The sequence below is a fragment of the Grampus griseus genome (assembly GCF_964374135.1).
Source record: "Grampus griseus genome assembly, chromosome: 12".
Lineage (NCBI taxonomy): Eukaryota > Metazoa > Chordata > Mammalia > Artiodactyla > Delphinidae > Grampus > Grampus griseus.
Genome location: NC_139006.1, coordinates 47,287,557 through 47,307,338, shown reverse-complemented (window position 1 = coordinate 47,307,338; position 19,782 = coordinate 47,287,557). Strand labels below are relative to the sequence as shown.

Genomic DNA, 19,782 nt, shown 5'->3' with positions numbered 1-19,782 from the left:
TTTTCTTCAGCATGTACTTTAGCCATCCATCTCACCTCCTCCAGTATTGTCCTAAGTCAATAAAAACAATAAAGCGCGCTACATTCTTAAATTCTTAAAAGACAAAACAGTGCGTTTGATTTTGAGCTGTGTGCTCTTTTCTGCTTTGTTAATAAAGAATAATAATGCAAACACCTATACCTACTTACGTAGCATTTGTCTTTGAGTCCTCCTTGAGTCCTATGAGGTAGATACCGTTAATACCATTTTAAATTTGAGGACGTTGAGGCCCAGAGATGTTAACTTGTCCAGTCTTACAGGTGGGAAAGATTTAAAAACAGGCAATTTGATTCAAGACAAGGTGTTCTTAATCAAGTCGTCTTATCTGCTGGTAATATTTAGAATCACCTATTCACACAAGGGAGCAGTGCTGTCCAGTAGTAAAATAATGTGAATCACATGTATAACTTTTATTTAGTAGTCACATTTAAAAAGGTGAAAAGAAATGGGTGAAAGCAGTTTAAGTAATATCTTATTTAACCCAATATTTCCAAAATGTTGCCATTTCAACATGTAGTAAATATACAAAAATCTTAATGAGATATTTTGCATTTTTTTTATTGCTAAGTCTTTGAAACTTGGTGTGCATTTTACACTTATATTACATCTCAGTTTGGACTAGATATGTTTCAAGTACTCAGTAGACACATGTGGCTGGTGCCTCCTGTATTGGACAGTGCAGTGAATAGAGGCTGAAATCAGTACTCTGCTTTCCTTGTGTAGACTGCAAAAGATTTAAGGGAGGAGTATAGTGAGTTGGACTTTAATAGGTCGACGGTTGGTGGAAAAGAAGAGGGTGGGCATTCCCTGTTGAAGACAGGGATGAGGTTAGAATGGTATGGGCAAAGGTATAAATTATGATTCAATGGTTGGGGGGAACAGTGGGAGAAGTCCCTATTGAGTACAGGATAGTAAGGGAAAATACCTAGATAAGGAAGGATCTTGAATTCTAGGAAAGGAATTTTTGATTTCATATCTAATGGTAAATATGTGGCACTCACAGATTTCTTAAGCAAGTGTATGGAGTTTTGGGGGAGTTGGTGTGGTTTATAAGCAATTGAGTTTAAAAAAAAATTTTTTTTAGTACAGTAAAGTTTTGTGTGTGCTACATAAAAACAAAAGATATCATTATTTTATTTTTCAAAATATGTTCTGTAGTACACCAGTTGTATGTTTCCTGGAAAAATTTTGTGGTCAAATAAGTTTGCTTAATATAGCATGTGTTTGGGAGAATTAGTGTCATTCAGCATATGGAGAGTTCTGGGAACACCTGCTGTAAAGAGACCTTTTAAAAACTTAATCCAGTACTTCCCAAATTTATTTGAACATGGAGTTGATTTTTCAGACAGCTATCTTGAGCAACCGGTAATCCATGGGCAGCACAGTGGGGAATGTTGCTTCATAGTACAGTATTCAAGAAACTATATTTATATGGTAGTCTGTAAAAGTAAGGTAATGATAGAGCTGAATTTCACCCTGAAATTGAGATGTTATATGATACATAACATCACCTTTTGTGACATTATAATCTTAATGAAGCCTTAATATAATTATTTAATTCTGAACCTTTGGATTTTTTGTGTGTGATTTAAGAGCATTTCTCAGTCATTCTTAGCTTTTGCCTTTCTCTTTACTAAGATGGTTTTGTGCTATTCCAGTATATTACTTATCTATTGTTGTGTAACAAATTACCCCCAAACTTAGCACCTTAAAACAAAAGCATTTATTATCTCTCAGTTTCTCAGGAATCTGGGAGTGGCTTAGCTGGACAGTTCTCTCTTGAGGTTACAGTGGAGCTGTTAGCAGGGACTGTGGTCATCTAGGGCTGGAGGATCCGCTTCCAAGCTCACTCATATGGTTGTTGGCAAGTCTCACTTCCTCACTGGATGCTGGCCTGAGACCTCAATTCTCTGCCATGTGGGCTTCTCCATAGGTTCCCTGAGTGTCCCCATGACATTAGCTTATCCCAGAGGGAGTGATCAGAACCCAAGATGGAGGCTGAACCCTTTTTTTAAAAATATAAATTTTGGGGCTTCCCTGGTGGCGCAGTGGTTGAGAGTCCGCCTGCCGATGCAGGGGACACGGGTTCGTGCCCCGGTCCGGGAAGATCCCACATGCCGCGGAGCGGCTGGGCCCGTGAGCCATGGCCGCTGAGCCCGTGCGTCCGGAGCCTGTGCTCCGCAACGGGAGAGGCCACAGCAGTGAGAGGCCCGCGTACCGCAAAAAAAAAAAAAAAAAAAAAAAAATATATATATATATATAAATTTATTTATTTATTTATGGCTGCGTTGGGTCTTCGTTGCTGCACGTGGACTTTCTTTAGTTGCGTCGAGTGGGGGCTACTCTTCGTTGCGGTGCATGGGCTTCTCATTGCGGTGGCTTCTCTTGTTGTGGAGCACGGGCTCTAGGCACGTGGGCTTCAGTAGTTGTGGCATGCGGGCTCAGTAGTTGTGGTACATGGGCTCAGTAGTTGTGGCTTACAGGCTCTAGAGTGCAGGCTCTGTAGTTGTGGCGCATGGGCTTAGTTGCTCCGCAGCATATGGGATCCTCCCGGACCAGGGCTCGAACCCGTGTCCCCTGCACTGGCAGGCGGATTCTTAACCACTGTGCCACCAGGGGAGCCCTGAACTCTTACAACCTTATCTCAGAAGTAGTATACCATTGTTCTTGCTGTGTTCCATTGGTCACACATACCAGTCCTGGGATGTGGGAGGGGACTCCACCAGAGTATATACCAGGAAATAACCGGGATCATTGGGTGCCATTTCAGAGTCTGGCTGCCACACATAATAACTAATTTCTGGATTATTAGTAAGATTACCCAATAACTAATAACGTAATAACTGGTTAACCCGTTCTGAATATAGGGCACAACTAGAATAACCTTTTTGTGTTAACACTTCCGGATACTAGAGTCAATTTAAAATTTTGAAAGATGTTTAATACATACATGGCTACTTATGTTATTTGATAATTATGGATCAACCCTTCAAGGAAACTACTTGTACAGTACACTCTAAAAATATCAGAAATGTACCATAGTATCTTTGTGTTTTTTGGTCTCTCTGTTTCATAGTTAGACCAGCTGAGAAGTTTCATTAGGGAGAGAGGCCTGCATATGTTTATTTAAATAATTTAGAAAACAATTACAGACGGATGCAGAGAATACAAGAACCATCCAGGTCCTCATTACCTAGAGCCAATGAATCTTGTCATATGTGCTTTGTATCTTTTCCTTTCCTTTAAAAAGAAACATTATAGATAGAGCTGAATTCACCTTTTTACCCTTCCTCAGTCCCATTTCTTTCCTTCTTTCATCATAGGTAATCATTATAATGGAATTTGCGTGTATACTTTCTGTACATATATTTAGTTTTGCAATACAAGTACACATATTCATGCCACATGTAGTATTTTAAAAAGATTTTTGTTTAATGTCTTTTAATTAAAGATTTAGAAGTCAACAGAACACACAGGAAATTTAGGAAGACAGTTTTTAACAGATGTAACTTTATTTAAAATGTAGGCGGGCTTGAGCTTAAAAGTTTGGTATAAAGTGTTTTCCATTGGTGAAAATAACGTCAATTTTTAATGGGTAGGTACCCAAAGTCAGTTTTCCAAAAAGTGCCTCGTATTTGTATATGATCCATGATGTACTTCAAATAGAGTATGTTGTACGTGCTGCCTCCATCTTAACTATACAGTCATGTGTCAGGCTTGTGCTGAGTGCTTTACACTTACTGTGTCTTCTAAGAATATCTCACCTAAATCCTTCAAATAACCTTGTGAAGTACATTACTTTCTTTATATGTTATAGATGAAGAAATTGAGCATGGGAAAGATTAAAAGTTGTTTAGGGTAACCCAGTTAATAAGTGGTGGGTTGGAATTTCAAATAAAGTCTGACTCCAAAAGTTGGGCCCTTAATCAATACAGTGGACTGCTTCTTATAGTACCATGGCAACTAATCATCTTGTCTTATTATATTTATGAGAAAAAATACGCTCACATTTCCTTCTGTGCACCGTGGACACTGTCTTGCTACAGTTGCCTGAGAACCTGTTCCTTGGCCTTGAAGCCCTGAACCACTGGTTATAAATCCCATAGACTGAGCCAAGGCAGAGAGGAGGCAGGAGGTATTGGGTTAGGAGAAGGGATCTGGGCATTGTTTTTTTTTTTTTCCTTTCTTTCTTTTTCATAGACTTTATTTGTTAGAGCAGTTTTAGGTTCACAGCAAGACTGAACAGAAAATACAGAGTGTTCTCATATACCTCCTGTTCCAGCACACGCACAGCCTCCCCTCACTGTCAACATCCGGCACCAGAGCGGCATTGATTTTTATGATACTAGAATAGGGGCTGAGAATGGAGGCATCGCTATCGGAGAAGCAGAGGAAACCTGCAGACAGCATTTAATTCCCTTTCTTCCCTTTTCCTATTTTCAGTGTTGATACCATAGACCTCACACTGCCGTGGACCAGCCTTAGGGTGAGGTGAGAATTAGACATTTGGTATGGATGGTAGTTGGTCCCTGGCAACTCTAACATAAGAGGAAGGAAAGGACCTAGAGTAGAGTAGTTGTGAGCAGTAGCATTGTGGGAGAGGAAGGTTAGACTGTTTAGCTTGCCCTTTTGGTGTATAATGGAATGTTGTAAGTTGGTTGTATTCTCGAAGACTGTCCCACTTGGAATTTCTGGTTTCCAAATTGAGCATCCTCTATAAACCATTAACCCAGTTTATTATTGTTGTAATAGTTGGCCTGTTATGCTTTGTACAGAAGTAATTTCAAGTTTTTCTCTTTTTTCTTTTTAAGTTCATATGAGAGATCCCAATAATCAGCTTCACGTAATCAAAAACTTGAAGATAGCAGTAAGCAACATTATCACCCAACCACCTCAGCCTGGAGCCATTCGGAAGCTTTTGAATGATGTTGTTTCTGGCAGTCAGCCAGCAGAAGGATTAGTAGCAAATGTGATTACGGCAGGAGATTACGACCTCAACATCAGTGGTATGTAATAAGGTTTATTATTATTTTTAAAATGACGTTTTCTTTTTATTAGAAAAGGTAATTCTATAACTTGGAAATCATTCAACACTTAAGTGCTTGCTGAGTGCTAGAGCCTGGAAATACAATGTTGAAAAAAAAAGTCCTTGCTTTTAAGGAGGTTACAGTCAAGTAATCAGGCAGCCATTCAAATAACTATGAATTATGTGATTTCACTTTACTTTTTCATAATGAAAAATTTTTTTTGTAGTTCTAATTGTAAAGTTAATACAAGCTCCTTGAGGGCAGGAACTTTGGCTCTTTATTTTATTCCTAGTATCTAAAGTAATGCCTAGATCATAAGCATAATAAATATTTCTTGAATGAAAGAACTAACAGTAGATAAAAAACTATTCTCTTGTGACATTAAGTAATACTGTGATTACATAAAAAGCATTAAGTTTATTATATTTTTTATCTTGCTTAGTGCTAAGTGGAGGAAATGTTTATAATATATAAATAAATATTTGATCTTAATCTGATTTGAAAGATAAATGTTTTCATAATAGGCTTGGTAGGTAAAATTATGTAATACTCTGTAAAGTGAGTTAGCAGTGGTTGGTGTGACTCTTTTTCAGTATGAAAAAGACTTAATGGGGAGACATGGGATAGATTTTTAGAGGGGAAAGATTAAAAGTACATCATCTGGGAGTTCCCTGGCAGTTCAGTGGTTAGGGCAGTGCGCTTCCACTGCAGGGGAGCACAGGTTCGATCCAAGATCCTGCATGCTGCATAGTGCGGCCAAAAAAAAAAAGAGAAGTACATCATCTAATTAGGATATTTTAGCAGCCTAATAAAATAATCTTAGATCAGTATAACTCATAATCTATTACTTTAACACCTCCTAATTGCATATTTAAAGATTTTTCCAAACATACAAAGAGAAATTAAGTGGCGTGTTTTAAATCCTGAAGTTAGTTGGTTGCACTTGTATGGTTAGAAGTATTTGTAAATTTATTTTGTTTAAATGTTTATAATTTTTCTTCTTTCTCTGTCATTTTAATTCCAGCAAGGCAAGTTAACTTAATAAGACTAAGTTTAGAAGATTATGGTTATCTTTGTAAATCAAAAGAATCCATTTTCAGGATACATATTTTAAGCAGTTCCTGGCATAACATGTTTTCAACATGAGGCAAAATTTGCAGATTTCTGGGAGAAAGCAGTGGAATTTGAACTATTTCTGTCATCAATGGAAAATTCATGTTGAGATGTGAAGGGCAATGAATCAAGGGCCAGAGTTATCCAGTAGTTAATTGGATAACTTGAATAAGTCACTTATTCAGAATCAGTTTTATTCTTTGAAAACAAGAGGAATTGGCTAGATTACGTCTTAAGGCCTCTTCTAGACCTTTAATCCTGTGATTCTATTTTATAGGGACTTTAACATTTTTATTATACATGCAACAAATATTTATTGATTTCCTACTGTATGCTTTGCATTGAGATCAGAGATGAATGAGATGCTATATATAACTTCATATATTAGTCATATATCTGGTCAATAATTATAATACATTCGAATTTATAGTATCTTAAGATGACAATATGTTGTAATAGAGATATGGCATATCCAATATGCCAAAGTGCTGAGGGGCACACAGAGAAGGATTAACTATCATATTTTTAAAAAATTATCTTTTTCTATACTGAAAATATTTTCCTAACCTCCAAAGTTTATATACCTTTAACATAAAAAAAATTTAATTTATCAGAATGATATATACACAGAGACATAATGCTAAAAAGACTTGAGAGGAACAAGCAACAGTTGATCTGCTCTCTGCACCCCTGCCCCACCAACTCTTTTCTCTGGTATTCATTTCGTGTTTCTAAGTAATATTTTTATATGGCTATTTATGGCTTAATTAAAATTTTTATTTATTGATTTCTCATTATAATTGATGAAGATTTAGCTTAATTACTCCCCTTCCTCCATCTCCCTAATGCAGTTTTTATAATTTTTGATTAATACTCACTGTTTACAGTACTGTGACTGAGTATTCACTTCTTCACTGCTGAGCCGAATGTTGGGCTTTCAGTTCATTCTTATACAGCTCTTGTTTTTTTTTTTTTTTCCAGTAGTTAGTAATTGCCTTTTTAAAAACAACTTGCCCAGAGTTCTTTCTATTTTTTACTAGTCCCTCAGACTTCTAATAGCCTCTCACTCAGTAAGATTTTCCCCTTGACAGATTAATTTATGAGATAATCCATTTATTAAGATCTCCTTCCTGAAGTCTTCTCTCTTTCTACTCCAGGCATTTTCTATGGGGAATGATACCATCCCTCAATGGGGTGAAAATTTGGTACTTGGGGAACAAAAATATTAGATATTATAATGGTTTGTGGCTCTCCAAAGGACCACAGTCTGTAAATGGATACACAGTATATCTAAGTATCTAACAATATTTTTAAGTATTCTTTGGGGAGAATGATCAATTAGAAAAATGTCTAAAAAGGCTCATGGGGGGAGATAATGAAATAAAAGTTTCAAAACACTGTTCTACTCAGTCGTGGTCTGGTTGCTTTCCAAGGCCTGCTCCACTGCTGCCTTTCTGGAGATTTCTTTCCCTTTTCTGTAGCCTCTCATTCATATCTTTTTTGGTGTATTTTGTTGATTTGGTGAAGGATCTCCAGCGGTTTCCTGAGAAAAGTTGTGTGAAAGGTAAAATTTTTGAGGAATGAATGTCTGAAAAGGATATTAGTAAATTGTTGTTGGCTTCTTTTAAGTCTTTAAGTTTTCTTCTATGCTTTTTCTTTCATTTGTATTATTTTTCAGTTTGTTTTGTTCTCTATTTCACGTTGGAAACTTTCCTTAAATGTCTGGTGAGCCTTTGGCATTATTTTCTATTTCAAATTGAGGTATTATAACCCTGATTGGGCATAAAAAAGTTTGTCATCTTGTGGACTTCTTTATTGGGTGGTAAGCCTGTGAATAGGCTTGAGAGTTGCTCAGTTTTTATTACTCACAGTTCTTTTTTTTTTTTGGCCGCACTGCGCAGAGTGCGGGATCTCAGTTCCGTGACCAGGGATTGAACCCACTCCCCCTGCATTGGAAGCTCGAAGTCTTAACCACTGGACCACCAAGGAAGTCCCTTCTCACTATGAATTATTTGGGGTCATTTAATTATCTTTAGAGAAAGATTCTCAAATCCGATGTCTGGTTGGCTGTATATTAGGGATTGGCGTATTTATTTTTTTATAGTTTATTAAAGTTGTTTGGTATAGATAGTTTATAGGAACAATGTGGTCATGATTTAGTTGTGAGAAATTTTATCTAATTATATTACTTACATTCTCAGGTCCCTGCCAACATCTCCACATAAGGAAAGATTCAGTGCCATTTGCTTTTAAAAGTGGGTGGAGGCATTACTATAGCTGAACTCCTTAGGCAGGTTTTAAAAAAGAATTCCAAGTGGTTAGGACAAACTACAGAAGAAAACAGTTTGTTCAAGTTTTTTCCCTGCTACTTAACGCACCTCCCTTTAGCTTTATTTTTATGTTGGTCTTGAAGACTGGGAATGTGATATGAAGGACTGAATTCATTTTAATAAGATTCTGTTATAACAGAATACTTCTCTTTGGAGATATGAGAGTGGTTTTATCCATTGTAAATAAGATTAATTCTCTGTTTGTCTAGAAATACGCTTCTAGTTTTTACCATTAATGTGAGTCATCATACTTTTCATGCATTCTATTTATGAAATACATGTTAGATATTTACCTCATAAGCTTGGCTTAACAGTGCCACGTTTTCTTCATCAGATTGGTCAGTTAAAGCTAGTGTTCCTTAGTACAGTGATTGGAAAGACACAACGATGGAATTGAAAGAATCTTCATTATATACAGTTATTTCCTGTGGTGGTCTGTTCCAGGTTGTTTACACTCCACTCCTTGCCTATTATCTTTTTTTCCATTCAGCTACTGCTATTATTAGCATTTCTGTCTCATTTTTCTAAAACGGAGATAATTTTATCTATCCTATCACCTACTGTCTATTGTGTTTACTTTTTTTTTTAAGGCAATTAAAAATTTTTTTTTAAATTTTATTATTTGGCTGCGTTGGGTCTTAGTTGCAGCACGTGGCATCTTCGTTGCAGCATGCAGGATCTTTTGTTGTGGTGTGCAGGCTCAGTAGTTGCGCTGCGTGGGCTTAGTTGCCCCACGACATGTGGTATCTTAGTTCCGCAACCAGGGATGGAACCTGCATCCCCCGCATTGGAAGGCGGATTCTTATCCACTGGACCACTAGGGAAGTCCCTATTGTGTTTACTCTTTTTTTTTTAGATATAAATTTGCTTATTTATTTATTTATATTTGGCTGTGTTGAGTCTTTGTTGCTGCGTTTGGGCTTTCTCTAGTTGCGGCGAGCGGGGGTTACTCTTTGTTGCAGTGTGTGGGCTTCTTATTGCGGTGGCTTCTCTTGTTGTGGAGCACGGGCTCTAGGTGCGTGGGCTTCAGTAGTTGTGGTGCGCTGGCTCAGTAGTTGTGGTTCGCAGGCTCTAGAGTGCAGGCTTAGTAGTTGTGGCGCACGGGCTTAGTTGCTCCGCGGCATGTGGGATCTTCCCAGACCAGGGCTCGAACCCGTGTCCCCTGCATTGTCAGGTGGATTCTTAACCACTGCGCCATCTGGGAAGCCGGACGTATAGCATTTTAGACTAACACTGTCTAATAGAAATATGTAAGCCATTTACATTATTTTCAGTGTTCTGTAGCTACAATAATGAATGTAAAAAGGGGGCATTCCCTGGTGGTCCAGTGGTTAGGACTCTGTGCTTTCACTGCCGAGCACCCAGGTTCAATCCCTGGTAGGCAAACTAGATCCCACAAGCTGCGCATTGTGGCCGAAAAAAAAAAATGTAAAAAGAAACTGGTGAAACTAATTTTAATAATATATTTAATTTAATTCCAGTTTATATATATATATATATACACAAAAAAATTATCATTTCAAATGTAATAAATGGAAAATTTTATTCTTTTTCTTATATTGTCTTAGAAATCTTATGTGTATTTTACACCTACAGCACACCTCAGTCAGACAAGCTACATTTCAGGTGCCCACTAGCCACATGTGGCTAGTGGCTACCTACTTTATTGGACTCTGATGACAATGGTGAAATTGATCATATACAGAAATCCCAGTCTATGAGTCTTCAGATGACAATATCCAGGACAATTTTCCTCAAGCTCAAGAACTGATGAGTGAACAATGTATTTCTAAGAACAAAAAGAAAATACAGTATTTTCATCCAGCTAATCACTAATTTAGCAGAAAAGACTTCACACAATATTTTGAGATGATAACCTAGACCATCCCATTTTGTTAAAGGACATGTGACCGTATTCTTTCATCTTTTATGATCATAAGTTTGTGTAACAAAATTTACTTGATACAGTTTGTAAGTGGACAAATGCTGAAAGCAGGTATGTGTATGAAGGTAATCTGAAAGAATTAGATGATGTAGAAGTAAAAAATTTATTAGCTTGATCGTTCTGTTTGCTGTTTAGAAGTCTAAAGAATGAAAACGTTTTGCAGTGATGGAGCAAATAGAATGACCTTTTTCTTTTCAGCGAATATGAGCCATCACATTTTTCCAAAATATTGCACCTTGACTATGCAAGTGCAAGAAGAAACAGAAGTAATGATAAACTAGAAGTTGTTAGAGATGTGTTTGAATCTGGAATTGGTATTTACATGATGGATGTGTTCTAGCTTTGTGCATGATAGTTGATGAACAGTTAGTTGCATTCAAAAAACGTTGCCTAACTGAGGCATGTATCTTTAAAATGGGGAATATATGGAATACAATTTGAGTTCGCTTTACTAAAATTTATTAAAAAGTTTGTTATGGTTTTACTCTTAATTCTGTAAATAATTTGTAAACTGAATTAAAGATACAATAAAATATCAAGGGTCAGTTAGATCCAGATAGTAAATGCAGTGACTATTTTTCCTGATATACTGAGGGTTAAAAGGAATATAGTTTCAATAAAGGACAACCTGTTTTAAAAAGTCTTCTCCTGTGGTGTGTGAGAAATTTAATAATTGGGCATAAGTAATCATGACTCTCATCTCTTTAGAATACTTTGATTTTTGCTGATTTTTCTGAAAACACTTGATTAGAAATATTCTCTTCAAGGATAGTTCTCAAGGTTGTTGTTAAAATACAAGGTTAGTATTTCTTAGCTCTTCATATTATTTAAGATTATTTGATTTGCAAAATGCTCATAAATTTTATATGAGTTCTGGTTTTAGTTTGTTGGTGCTTTTGTAGTCTAAGATACTCTGAATTAAACCATATATTCTGATAATCACTGTGTTGTCAAGTATTTTTGACCTTGAAACTGTATTTTAAAGAATTAAATAATTATACAGCATCTAATTATCTGATTTCTTTTCCTTACTTGAATAGTTTCATTCTGAAATATACTAAGTTTTGGTACTACTGTTTATCTAAAGTTATAATCTTAAGTGACAACATTGTGTGGAATTTGTAATATTTCTTAGTGCTATTTTGTTTAGTCTGAATGGTGGTTTTCTGGTACTTTCAACTTTTGTGAATGATTAGAAAGGGAAAATATGTGATTTACAGGTGACATTTATGTTTAGGGTAGTCAGTCTTTTTCACTGGCAGGTTTGGGATTTCTAGTGATAGTATTTGGTTTCAGTAGAAAGAGGACCAGAGTTGCTCTAGGTCTAGCTCACTGCCGGCAGCCCTTGTTAGGTATGTATTGGAACACTAGTAACTGTGTCTGAAGCTACTGGCACTAAGAAGGGAACAAAGAAGAAATGGGGAGAGAGAGAGGGCTGCATTTTATGAGTGTGAGTGGAGGATATAGAGCATTATGTTGTTTTTCAGCTCTTAGCTGCCTTCCTTACCCTTCTTACCAAGGGAAAAGTACATTCTGCATAGAGAAACTTGAACTGGTAGGATAACATGGTTGCTGTTTCAATTCCAACCAAAGAACATGTAGAGATGGAAAGGAGTATGAGCAAAATACCGATTTCATCCCAAAATAAGTACAAGAGAATTTTTAAGGGAAGAGAATTGTCACTAAATGTTAGTCTTTTGTTAATATTTAAAAAATTAATAAACTATTTTTTTCCACTTTCTTCAAAAATGTCACTAGAAAAAGCAAAAAAGAAGGATGCCCTAGACTTATTGACATGTAAGAAAAATAAAGGGAGACTTCTAGCCCTTCAAGGAAACATGTGGCTGAGGGAAAAACTTACCTCATCAACCTGAATGTGACCTACCTGAAGGATAAAACCCACTTCTGCCATATACATTTAGAAGATTTTCCTGTGCTCCTTATATTCTTTGTTGAGTACCGAGTGTTTTCTTGCGCCAGTATTTAGAAAGTATTATTTCCGTTTAAGAACTCCTGCATGTGTGTACTTGCTATTTTCTTTTTAATTTTAGTTATGTAGACATTTATATTGTTCCAAAGTCAAAACTGTGAAACAAGGTACATTTGCAGAGGTCTACCTTCTGTTCAGGCCCTTCCCCTTTCTTATCTGTTCTTTCTTCTTTCTCTGACACATGATGGCATTTGTTGGTGGCATTTATCCTTCTGTTATTTCTCTTTGACGATATAAGCTAATACATGTGTGGCTTTCTGTATCTTCTTCCCTTTCACAAAAATGTATACTTCTCTGCTGTTGTCTTTTTTCATTTAATGTATTCTGGGAGCACTTCATAGTAATATATAGAGATTTTCCCCTTTCTCTTAAAGCTGCATAGTGCCTCCATTTAATGTCCCCCCCGATGGACATGTAGGTTTTCTAGTCTTTTATTCCAGATAGTGTTGCAAAGGATAGCTGTTTTGGAAGACCTAATTTGTTTATTCAGAACTCCCCAGCCCACCGTGAAACAAACCCCTTTTCATATGTCTACATTTTGTTTGTCTACATATGTCTACAACTTACTGTTATTTGTTAATTTGTTAATAATTTGTTAATGTTGCATCATTGAAGCAACAAACAGAAAAATAATCAAAGCTGATAAAGTCATTTCCCCCATCTGTGGAGATTCCTTCTTCTTTAACCAAAATTTTCACTAATCTTTATATTTTCTTGGCATTGGATTAAATGAAAGTTAATACTAATTTTCAAGTTAGAGACTAATTTTGATTCATTTGGCGGGAAGATATATTTACTGGTTGGTAAGAAAATTGCTTTCCTGTTTTAAAAGACTAATCCTTGTCATTCATTCTCTGATTTTTGCCACTTTTCATATATATTGTACTGTCTCTGGGAATCTTTTTCCTCTTTTATAGCAATGAACATGAGATTTTTGTAATAGCCCTCCTAAACAATATGTGGGTTATTCTCATAGGCATTTTTGCAATTAAAGTTTTTTTGTATATATGGCACCAGGTTGGATATGTTATTCGGTCAAAATGAATAGCTTTTTTTCTTCAACCTTCCCAGTCGTTTAATGTAGTATTATAATGTAAACAGAAAATATACTTGCTGTGTTTTCAGTGATTCTAAGAATAAGACAAAAAAGTACACAAGGTTTTATAGTCAGCATAAGTAAATAGGAATGGAGTATCCTTTTAGTAAAACTGTGATTTAGATAATCTGCTTAAACCTAATGAAATGACTAAGTTTAACTAAATTCAAATTTTTAACATTAGAATAGTTTTAATGTAAAATGCATAGCATGGAGCAAGAGAGATTTGAAATTTTAAGAATCAACATCATATACATGTATACAAAAAGTGAAAACACACGTCTTTGTATTTGATTATAAGGTAAGTATGCTTTGAAATTCCATTTGAAGAGGTTTAGTTGCTATCATACTCAAGTAATCAAATTATAAAGTAGGGTTTGGCAGCCTCACCGCTGTTGACATTCTGAACAAATAATTCTTTGCTGGGGTCGGGGGGTGCTGTCTTGTTCTCCTCATTGTAGGCTGTACTGCATCATTCCATCATTCCTGACCTATTTCCCTAGATGCCAGTAGCACCCCCTCCCTATCCCTAGTTGTGACAGCTCAGAGTATCTCCTGACATTGCCAAATGTTTCCTGGGGGTCACGATCACTCTTGGTTGAGAACCACTGTTCGGAAATAATACCATTTATGAAAAGGAGCTACTTATGACAACATGACTAGTGGCAGGGATACAAAACTTTAGTTCTAAAATCTGATTATTCATGTAGGTAATATTGAAAGCATTAATAAGTAAGCTGTGGGATCATTGGGTAGGTTTAGGAATAGGTCAGTTTTATTTTTGCAAATATATATACTGCCATGTATGAATATATTTGTGTGTATGGCTTATACACATACATCACATATGCATCTTAAAGCAAAAGTGAAAAATGCTTGTGTATTGCTAGAAATGATGTTTCATATCTTTTAGGAAAATGGACTTGAAATTTTGTCTGTTGTAAACTGATTCTACTGAGGACTTTTAACTGGTTTATTTATTGTTAATTTTAGCTACTACTCCATGGTTTGAGTCTTACAGAGAGACCTTTCTTCAGTCGATGCCAGCATCAGATCATGAATTTCTGAACCACTATTTAGCATGTATCCTTTGACTTTTATGTTCTCTTAAAATCAAATGTTTTGGAAGTTATTAATCTCAGAAAGAGTTATATGAAGGCAAAATTGTTGAGAGGATATAGAGATGGAGAAATTATTTTTTATTGATGATGCTACAAGTTTTATTGCTTTCTTTGTTAAATGGCATCCTAGATACAAGACTGGTGTAACTAATTTTTGATTAAAAAATAAGAATACTAAGGGCTTGGTTATTTTTCTTTATCACCCAACTTGAAAATTTCATGCTTAATATGTTTTTAAGCTATTTTAGAAAGAAAAAATGTAAACTGTCGGTGTTAACTGCTTTTGCTGATTGCCTCAAAATTAATCGCTTATGCAAAAGCTCATATTTAAAAAGTTATCCATTTTTTTTTAGTAATCTGTTTTATAGCTGTTAACCTACTTTGACAGTTATGACTTTCATTTCCTTAATGCAGTTACAGTGAAAAGTTGAGATGGGATAGAATATGAGATCACAGTGAGATGGAATGGAGAGAAGCAAGATTCAGCAGAATTTTTCATTATGTTGATAGTTGCACAATTTTCATATTGTCCATTTTTTCATGGATTTCCTTATTACATATATAAATGATCTAAAAAACTACCAACAAAATAGCTTTACTATTTAGAACCTTGAATTACTTAGAAATGTTGAAGAAATTATCAGTGTTTTATGCTTGCAGGAAAACCTGTAAAATCAGATTTTTTTAGCTCAAAAAATATCTCCCTAAAGTTTATATTAATAGGATAATATTTATTATTAAGTGATAAGTGATAATTACCTTAATATGATTTACAAGGTATGTTGGTGACATCGTCTAGTGAAGCTGAACCTATGGAACAGTTTTCAAAGTTGTCACAAGAACAGCATCGAATTCAGCACAACAATGATTATTCCTACCCCAAGTGGTTTATACCAAATACACTTAAATATTATGTACTTTTACATGATGTAAGTGCAGGAGATGAACAGAGGTAAGCTTTTTTTATTTTTTAAATTTTAAATAATTTCCTGTTAAATGAGTTAATGTTGATTTGGACATGGCTTAAGTTTTTGATATATTTTTCATCCAAGAAAGTAAAAATTCATTAATAAAACATTTAACTATATCTCTTATTTGGAGTTATATTCAACAGCTACATCATTTTATGTTAGATTTCATATGCTTACCCAAAATTTTCTTTCAATGTATATCTCTATTATTGTAATCTTTGTCCACAAGTGCTTGCCATTTTATACCTATAGGTCTTCACTGTTATTTCTTACTTTGTATAATATTATTTCTCATTTTTTCTCTTTTCTCTTTCCCAGTTTTCCTCTGACTTTTCACTTCCTGGCTTATAGGCACTGCTTTTTCCACTCTTCACTTTCTCATCACTATATATTTAGCCTTGATGTTTTTCACAGTCTGAGAAACATCCAAGCACTTCTTTCTTATGTTCCCTTTAATGTTCATTATTAGTGATTTGCCATAGTCCTTTTATCTTTGGGATAAGAGAATAGATATCTTTAAAGATGAGTTCTTGAAAAATAAGATAATATTAAAACAATTTTACTTTTGTGGCTTTGCAGTTTATTTTGAATTTTGGTTCAAGATGTGGATCAAATTAATCTGTTGTTTCAAACTGTTACTCTGATATCTCAATGCTGTTTAGGATATGCAATTAAATAATTATTTCTTGCCCTTGTTATGAGCACAATCCATCGTTTTAAAATAAATTTTCCTCTCTAAGACCACAGAATTGTTCTGAGGGTTACTAATCTTTAGAATTTTTTTGACATCATAAACAATCTGTAGCCTATTGGATATAGTGTACTATATAAATAGAAATAATTTGAACTGGCTATTGAAATTAGTTTCTATCATTTGAATATGGTATATATCTTCCACATTGGATGGTTATAACTAGGATATTTAAGTGATAATTGCAGTATTAGATCAGTGGTTCTTATGCTTAGCAGTGTCATTGGTAAAGCAAGTAGATGTTTAGTTTTTTGTACTTGAGTGTATATACATACACGTATACTTATATCTGTGTTTATACAAATTTATAACTATTTTATTTATCCAGCTTTCATTTTATAGTGTGTAATATGATTTAATTATTTGTTAGGCTTGTTATTTGTATAGTATTAGCTTCTGCATTTGAATGTGATATAGGATTATCCATGTGCTTTTTGGTTAAAAAAAAAAAAAAGCTATTTAAATTAGGTTAGCTCTATGTACCAAAATTTCATTTTCCATCAGAATGTACTGTTTGATTCTTAGGCTGACTTACCATTTGAAGTATCTTGTCTGCCACTAACTAGCAAGTCTAGTTAACTAAAAGTAAGGAAATCAAGTGCTTTTTGTTGTATCTGAGATTAGCTCATGGATCCAGCTATTATAAATTTTGCAAGGATTTTTATATAGTAAATATTTTGGCTGCTTTTCTTGCGTTTTCTCGTTTTTCTTCCTCTGAACTGTGTCCCTTTGGAGACAGCTAAGGGAAGGGTAAACTCTAGCAGTGAAAGGTGATTTTTTGGGGGGTGCTATACTTTTTTATGTTAGCACTTACATTTTTTGATAAATGTCTGTTCTCTAAGACAGAATTTCGCAAAGTTGTATTTCCTGCAGACTAGTTCACATAGTTGAAAGAGTTTCTGATCTATAAGTTTGAAGCCACTCTTTGGAAATTCACAGTACATATTAGCAAATGGAAGGCTCTGAGGTGGTCTGCTGCAAAAGAAACTGGTTGGCTTCCTTACTGTAGTTCCCCAAACTAGCTTGACCACCAAAACTTTCTGTTTGACTAACAAGAGTATCCTGCAAAATTTTATTCCATGACGCATACTTTGGTAATTGTGCTTTAAGGTGATAACCAAGCTAGCTAAATTTCAGTTAGGATCATGAACTTTTAGTTTTTTTAAATTATTCTACCTCTAACTTTTTGTTCTTTTGGGGGGACTATTTTTTCATGGTTTTTGTATTATTTTAATATCTGTTATTGCCTAAGGTCTGCTCCCCATTGGCTACAAACTTTTCCATTTTTTATTTTAGAGCTGAATCAATTTATGAAGAAATGAAACAGAAATATGGAACTCAGGGTTGCTATTTACTTAAAATTAATTCTCGAACACCTAATCGAGCGTCAGATGAACAGATACCAGATCCTTGGAGTCAGTATCTCCAGAAAAATAGTATTCAAAACCAGGTATATGTAAAAAACAACAATGAAGCAAACTACAAAAGCTGTATTTCAGTTTTATGGCTAATGGTATCACTGTAGAATTTGTAGAATTACTAATAGTTATTTTGTGGAATCTGGCTAGTTTTGATCCATCAGTATGTGAGCTCTTAAGTCAGTAGTTCAGAAGCTGTTTTTAACTAACTGCAGTAATCCCTTATGTGTATACCTTTCAGGTATATAATATCAGTGTTAATTGATTGTTTTCTTAAAAGATGAAAAGTGGGGACTTCTTTGGCAGTCCAGTGGTTAAAACTCCACGCTTCCACTGCAGGGGGCGTGGGTTTGATTCCTGCTCTGGGAACTAAGATCCCATCCTGCATGACGCGGGGCCCAGCCAAAAAAAAAAAAAAAGAGAAAAAAAAATGATGAAAAGTGAATTATACATTAAGAATTGAATTAGATTGACTAAACAAACATGTAGAGAATAGAATTTTTGGTTTGTACATTTAATTCATTATGAATGCTTACAGTCAATTCTTTATTATCCACATGCTCTGGGGTTGCCTTCCTTCATTTTCAACATGCTGTTCTTATGGCCACCTTTTGGAGCTCATACTTTTTAGGTGGGTGGGCTTTTTTCCCTAACTTTCCTCTGATTTTCTTCTCTTTTGAATTTCCAGGAAGTTTTGTTTCTTCCTAATCAACTCTTCTAATATAGAGTTCTAGACTAATGTTAATTGTTGTCTGTTGGCTAATGCGTGTGGGTGTAAGGTTTCACATTCTGTCCAACTTTTAAGGTAGAACTTTATGGCACTTGGTAGTGGTCAAATGCCAAGTTCCTATGCTTAAGTTCAGATAATCAAGAGTTGACTTTTTTTTGTTTAGAAAGAGGATTTCTTAAGTAAATGGAAAATATATTTATATTTTGTACAGTTAAACTACATTATGTACTTGATGTGATATTATTTTAAGAAATATGAATTAGAAAGTTCATGTAGTTTTTGATGTTCTAATATAAATATTGTTTAATAATCTGTTTATTTGCCTTTTCTCTTATATATAGAATTTTTAATCCAGTTTTATTCACTTTAATATTGAGATAATTGTTGACCTTCTTTAAGATAATGCTGGGGAAAGGTGTCTGAGAGAAAAGAACCAGTTGGATGTGAAGGAACTTTAAATGATGTTTCAGGGCCACACTCAGAATAGGAATAGTATTGAAATATTCAATTTAGAATCCAGCCATCTTAGGTTGGGAAAGGGAACATAATAAGTAAGATTGTCCAGTTGGAGAACTTTTAATAGAAGACAGAGCTATAGAAATTCTACAGCTTAGAATCCTAGAAGCCCAGGATTGAAGGATAGTTTAAAGGTTGTCAAATCCAACCCCTGTTCTAATGCTTTAATTTCCTTTAAACCTATAAATGACCTCATCTAGTAAAAGTACTCATTGTCTTCTCAGGTGACCTGTTCCATGTCTGAGCAGCTTGAGGATCAACCAGAATTTTTCTCCCTTTGCTTGTACTCAATCCTATAGGGACCATATCAGTTTTCCATTAAGACAACTTTCAAATTATACAAGATAGCTTTCATGTCTTTTAAAATATTTTTCTAGGCTAAATATACTGTTTTTTCAACTCTTTCTTAAATGTTGTTTTTAGACTGTTTCTTGTCCTGATCACGTTCCTCTTATTAAGTTCTAGTTTACATATTTTTCCCAAAATTTGGCACTCAGAATAATACCTCATAGTATTAGTGGTCTTACGGAGTAGTCTGGGTATTTTTAAAGTTTTTTTTGTTGGCTGAAATCAGTGCCCTTTTTACAAGTAAACGTTGCGTTGGATATTTTTCTTTCTTTCTTTTTTTTTTGCATTGGATATTTCTCCAAAACACTTCTGTGTATTCAGAATGCACTCCAACCTATTAACGCTGCATCTGTGATCCAGCAGATTCCATACCATCCTTCTTTTTTT

At 34.9% G+C, this 19,782-nt stretch overlaps 1 protein-coding gene across 4 annotated transcripts in view; it reads left to right on the top strand.

Moving 5' to 3' along the window:
* Positions 1–19,782, top strand: part of TRAPPC8 (trafficking protein particle complex subunit 8) — a 91,359-nt gene that overhangs the window by 1,970 nt on the left and 69,607 nt on the right. For 3 of the 4 annotated variants that reach the window (XM_082667729.1, XM_082667727.1, XM_082667730.1), the window contains exons 2-5: positions 4,851–5,045; positions 14,534–14,623; positions 15,439–15,613; positions 17,680–17,833. In XM_082667729.1, the coding sequence (XP_082523855.1) occupies positions 4,851–5,045; positions 14,534–14,623; positions 15,439–15,613; positions 17,680–17,833 (614 nt within the window). Of the gene's footprint in view, positions 1–4,850; positions 5,046–11,166; positions 11,254–14,533; positions 14,624–15,438; positions 15,614–17,679; positions 17,834–19,782 lie in introns of those variants that run through there. The other variant, XM_082667728.1, reaches the window with a different exon arrangement.